Here is a 6,084-nt window from a genome sequence, read left to right on the forward strand (position 1 = left end):
CAGTTACAGTTATTCACATGACTAACAAAGTACAGAGTTTTGAGGCTTTAGATTGCCTGATCTCTCTGATCATACGGGAATTTCAAGCTTCTAACTATGCTTTTGAGTTTTAACTGAATTAGACTTTTAAAGTAAATAGTGCGAACATCCTGAGTGTCTGCATGTATGTGTTATAGGGAAAGAGGACATGCTTCCACTGCCTGGATTTAAACTAGGAATTCCAAGCAGGTGTTTTTTGGAAGAAAACAAAAAAGGTAAGCTGTGAGAAGGTACAGGATCAGAAAAAAAAAAATACATCTGCATCTACATTTTCAATCAATTGTTTTATGCTTGTACCAGAAAATGGAGAACCTCAGGCAATGGTAGAGAGCCAAAAAATCCCCAGAAGATAAACTACTGCTGTAATAGTCATTAGAGATTTATGGACTCGTGGCCCTGGAAAGTTAGTGAAATTAGTTTCATCGCATCAAGTTAATACTTAATCTAACCGTGCCCTCTACTGGCCTGAAGGGTTCTTGTGTAAAGGTGCAAACTTCACAGACGCTACTGCTCATACAATTACCGTCTTCAATTTCATTAAGAAATAGCAGTAAGAAGCCTTCATAGGTATTTATCTACAGGCTACCTTCCAAAATATGAAAAATATATTTTCATATACTTTGTAAAAATTACATCATTACTTCATTAATGTTTTAGACTCACATGCTCTGAAGTGTGGCTAACATTAACATACTCTATTTATATTGAATTTCCATAGTTTGTGAATCCAAAGCAATTAGATGTCTTCAAAAACCAGCTTTACCATTAAAGACTGCTTCCACTCGGGGGTGGTTAGACTATTTGAAAAAGTATCTTTCTGCTTTGAAGACAAAACAGACAGGATATTATTTCCATTTTTTAATAATTTTACATTGCAATAACAACTGATTTTATATTGTTTTATCAAATTTAACGAATCTGCAATTTCATTCATCAGTAAAATGAGGTTCTGGTATAGTAAACAAACATTAAGCATATGGTGTGGCAGTTTAAGACAAAAAATCAAATTCAGACACATTTAAGTCAGAGGTGCATATAGTTTTGTACAATCCAAATTTAAGTTGCTGCTTACCAAAAATATCCATTTGCACTTTTTGCATATCTTAGTCTTTTCCTTCTAAGTCTGTTTTTCAAGTAGCAGCCAAGATTTAACTTTTTTGATATATCAAAGAACACTTGCAAAGGAAAACAAGGATACTTTTTTTCTCCATCTAATCTTTAACACAAAGAAGTGAAAACATTTTGGGATAGATGATGGAGACATTACCTACAGTTCAAAGCATTCTGACTTTGATGGTGCGATATGCTATCTTGACTACAACAGAACTAGTAAAGTTGTTTTAACTTAAAAGAATAAAAATAAGTAATTGAGAGGAATAGATTTTATTTATGCTACAGATCCGGGCTTTTCCTTTCCGTGAGCACCAGTGCTTTAATAGACATCATGAGAAAAAAACAAAAACTCTGCCAAGGTTCAAGAACATCCCTGCTTCAAAGATGCAAAGTCAGCACATATTTCACAGCCCCATGGCAAAACTGGGGAAAGAGGAACAGAAAGAAAGAAAGGAACAGAACAGAAAGAAAACCAAAACTTCCAAGATAAGAAAAATCATACAACAGCCAAACTAAGTGAAACTCAATTCTCCACTACAAATTAAACAGTAAAATAGTGCCAAAAAAAAGTTAGATACAATAAAGCATGCCTTTCACCAAAAAGGCCGCTTTCTGTGCACTCTTATCAAAACTATGTGCCTGTGTAAAATCACTTCAGAAGACTATTATTTGAACCCAGAGGTGGCATTAGCCCTATATTTGGGAAAGCATACACATAGTACTTTCATTACCCACTGTTAAAATAAAAATAAGACTGGACTGACAAAGAATGGAAGCCAAATTCACGAAAGCTAGAAGGAAAATACACTTAAGTATTGAGCAATTAACCCTTGAAACAAGCTTGACACGAGAAGACTCCTTAGATCACGACAGACGCTTTTCCAGGATGCAAAACCTGCCAAACTAGTTCAGATGAAAAATCCATCTGACCTGACATACCTCCTCCAGCAGCAGCCACTTCAGCCTGTCAGAAAGGTAAAGTTCCTCATAGTATTATTCCAGTGTTGGCAGTCAGATGTTTAATGACTTAAGGCAGAATCTGTATTTAGATGATAGTGTTTATGGCCACTGTGGCATTGAAGCAGGAAATAACAAAACCCTAACATTAATACAGATTACAAGAAATGACCTAGTAGAAATCTAACTTCTTAAGATCTAAAACACTGACATATCTAATACAAAAAACGCCACCTTACAAAATAACAGAATTTACAGTAACTATAGTGAAGGATTAGGCTGCAACTTCGTAACAGGGTCTTGTACTTGAAAGCATCTCCTCAAATTCTGAATACATTGAAACTGTTAAACACACACAAGCAAAGATGTTATTCCCAGAAGATCATTATTTAATACAGTATTTTTAAGTTTGACGATTGGTCTGCAAAGCATCTTATTTTACGTTACCTTGACTGTTTTGTCCATAGAAGCTGAGAGAAGCATGTGACTTCGTTCTCGTACAGGACACCACTGAATTTCATTAACAGGGCCACTGTGTTTAGACATGTAAAATATTAAGCTTTTGGGGACTTCAGTTAATTTGTATTTGGATCCCAGATATGGCTTAATTAATTCAGAGATCTTTCTCAAAGCCTGCTCTCCTGATATGCCTAGCTTAACATCACAATCTGAGCTATCTCTCTGGTCAGATTCTTTTTTTTCAGGCACACTGGAAATTTCTTGACGTAATCTTTTAGGAATATATGGTCTAATTCCTTTTATGGCAGTAGTACTGTCTGCATGTAGTCTCTTCTGGGAAACACCATTTTCAGAGTTTGTTGAAGAGCTTGATGTCTGTTCATAGTTTTTGTAGGACATACATAATGCAGTATGGCCAGAGTATGCTCTCCTACAATAAGGAGATGTCAAATCAGTGTTGTTATTCTGTGTATAAGGCTCAGGGGGATCTTCACAAACAGTGTTTCTGCCAGAACTGTCAGCGATTTCAGTAGACTGCATTCCATACAGAGATTTTGTACCCAAAGTACCAGGTGCAAAGTACTGAACACGATTCACAGAAGAACTTGGACGGTTGGTTTTTCTGCTAGAAGTATTGGGGACTTCAGTCTTTTCAGTTTCTGCCTCAGAATCTGAATCATCATAAGCAACCAGCGAACTCATTACGACTAGACACAGCAGACTCCAAAAATCTCAGTGTTGGAATCCTCCAAAATTATGATCTACAATAAAGAATGGATTATTTAGAGTACAATTTATTACAATTTGAGTAAGTTAAGGATATATGTGCTTTTCTTAAACACCCCGTAACTTTTATTCCTGTTTATTAATGGAATTTATTCCTCTATTACAATACATCCATACATTCAACTATGCAATACTATTTGCCTCCAAGCACTCTGCATAAATTTTTAATGCATTGCAGCAGAGATAATTTGCATACCACCACAAAACAATGAATACAAGTATGAAAAGGAAAACAAACTTGCAACATAACTACTGCAAATCACTTTAACCTCACTTGCAGTAGCACTTCTACACACACACACACAAGGATAATTAATTATAAATGTGCACACCAAAACACTGCATAAGAATAAAAATACTACAACAATTTTGAAGCCAACCTAACAATATCTATTTCTTAGCAGTATAGATGATTTGAAAGAAGTATGAAGGGGTTCAACTGGCAACTAAAAATTAAATAAATTTTTGATCCATTTAGCAGTCTTGCAGTATGAGGAAATTTTTCAGCTATACCCACAGAGCAAATTACACACAGCCTTCAGCTTTACAGAACAGACTTATGCCAGAAGCTATACTGAATACACTATTTGCATTTACTTACAGAAAAAATAAATTCCTTGTTTACAGTGGAATATATTTTTTCAAAGTGTCTGTGAGAAAGAAACCCCACCCTGAGACTGTGTAAGTAATATGCTGAATAACTCGCCACCATTACAATCCCACCAAGCTGCTTCTGATAATTTGCATGGGGCATGGAGTACAGAGTGAGCTACATTCAAACAACTGATGTATCTGCAAAAATAATCTTTCAACCTCTGCTGTTTGTAGTCAAAAATTACTGCTATCCTTCAATTGCCAAGACTAATTAAATGGGACATTCTGTTTCTGCTTTGTTTCCTTGCCCAGCTGTTAGCACTCATTACACTAAAGTGATTTAACCCACAACACTTGCAGATCAGCTGCTGAAATTCTTGGTTTAGGTCAGCAAAGAAACTGCCCTTAAAAGCATCTTGATTAAAATGAGAGTGCTATATGAAAGTCAGTATCTATGTAAGCATTTGCAGAATTGATGCCACAAACACAGGTCCTACAAATAACACTGAAGGAGTATTACTCTGGAACTTGTAAAAATTACTCATTTAACTTCAGAACTGGAACTATTTGAATGAAAACAAGCATGTTGCGTTTAAGCTACATAAATGTCACATTACAGGCTATGCTCTCTATTCTGTAATGAAACTTCCAAGCACAGATTCAGAAGACAGGTTCCTATTAGGACATACACATGCATCATCACAGATCCTTTCCATGGTAAGTGACCAAGACATTCAGCTGGAACAAGGTGACCAACTTTTTAGCACATAAAAGCATCAAGATCTCCCTCTAGAGGACATTCTATCTTTTTCTGAAGTTCGTGGCAGCAATTAAAAGCAAGGAAAATGCTTTTTTAATACTACAGCTTCATTTATTAAAGCAGCATTTCACTTAAACAGTGACAATGAAAAAATTAAGAAGCACTTCAGTTCAAAACCAGTAAATTTAAGCTTTTAGCAGTAAATTGAAACCTCTTAGCAAACAAAAAGTTACTTCAAAGGACTGCACTTCAATAATTGCAACAAATAGTTACTGTTTGTAGTGCAGAGCTGAAAACAGGCCCCAGCCACAAGGCATCATGCTCAAAGAACAAATACTGTAAGAAGTTGACACCTGGCTGAAAGCTATAAATTAAGATACGCAAGGAGATTGGGTTAGACGTTCACAGTTACTTTATTTTGTTTTAATATACAAAAGTATTAATAAGGCTGAGATTCAGAGGTAAAAGCAAGATGATGCCTTGGACACACCTGATTAAAAGAGTTTCTTATGAAACACTGAAAATATCCCATTACATTTGATCAGCATAAATCCATCCCATCACACCCATCACCGTTAGTATTTTTGTAAATGCAAAGCATCTCTGTCATCTTAAGACTTCCCATTTAACTTCTGTTTTTAAAGAAACACCACCCCAAAATTTCTTATGCTGCCCTAACTTAAGGGGCGGTGGGGGGGAAGCAAACCCAATGTACTTCATTAGAAACATACTGGAACTAGATTGTGAATTTATTAACGATTTACAACGTGCTGAGCTAACAGGGAAGTTTATAGAGTTCTGGTTTTCTTTAATTTTCCCGCAACTGACTTAACCGAATGCACTAAAGCGAAGCCCATGCAGTTCGGCACGCGCAGCGCCACACGCCGGCCGAGTGACCGGAGGTGTCACCAAAGGTACGACACAAAGGCCGAGAGCAGCGCCCCGCAGCCCCGGCGGGGTGAGAACGACCCCTGGCCCACCGCCGCGCCGGCCCTCCCCAGCCCGCACCGGAGAAGCCCGCCGCCGAGAGAGCAGAACAGCGGCCTCCGGGGGCCCTGGTACCGAGCCCGCTTCCCCTCCCCCAGCACCGGAGCCGTTGCTGCTCCCCACACACGCGCGCTCTCCCCCCCCTCCTCGGGCACCGAGGCTATACCCGGGGCCACCGCCACCCCAGCACCGCCGCCAGTACCGCTGCCCTCCCTACAGAGCCCGGCACCGGGGCCGCGCCGCCCCGCCCCGCGGGTACCTGCGCCGCACCGCCACCACCGGCAGCGCAGCCCGGAACTCACTAGCCGGCCCGCCGGCGCTCCTCTTTGAAAAGCGCGCCGGGTGGAAATGAAGACCCCGCTCAAACGGTACCGCGTGTCACAGCCCTC

General features: G+C 39.1%; 1 protein-coding gene across 1 annotated transcript in view; it reads right to left on the bottom strand.

Moving 5' to 3' along the window:
• Window positions 1-6,014, bottom strand: part of WDR25 (WD repeat domain 25) — a 65,013-nt gene extending 58,999 nt beyond the window's left edge. The window contains exons 1-2 of the mRNA XM_055716652.1: window positions 5,955-6,014; window positions 2,557-3,329 (exon numbers count right to left, since the gene is read on the bottom strand). Coding sequence (XP_055572627.1) covers window positions 2,557-3,270 — 714 coding nt within the window. The 5' untranslated portion in view covers window positions 3,271-3,329; window positions 5,955-6,014. The remainder of the gene's footprint in view (window positions 1-2,556; window positions 3,330-5,954) is intronic.
• Window positions 6,015-6,084: the final 70 nt, after the last annotated feature.

The sequence above is a fragment of the Falco cherrug genome, chromosome 7, assembly GCF_023634085.1.
Source record: "Falco cherrug isolate bFalChe1 chromosome 7, bFalChe1.pri, whole genome shotgun sequence".
Taxonomy (NCBI): domain Eukaryota; kingdom Metazoa; phylum Chordata; class Aves; order Falconiformes; family Falconidae; genus Falco; species Falco cherrug.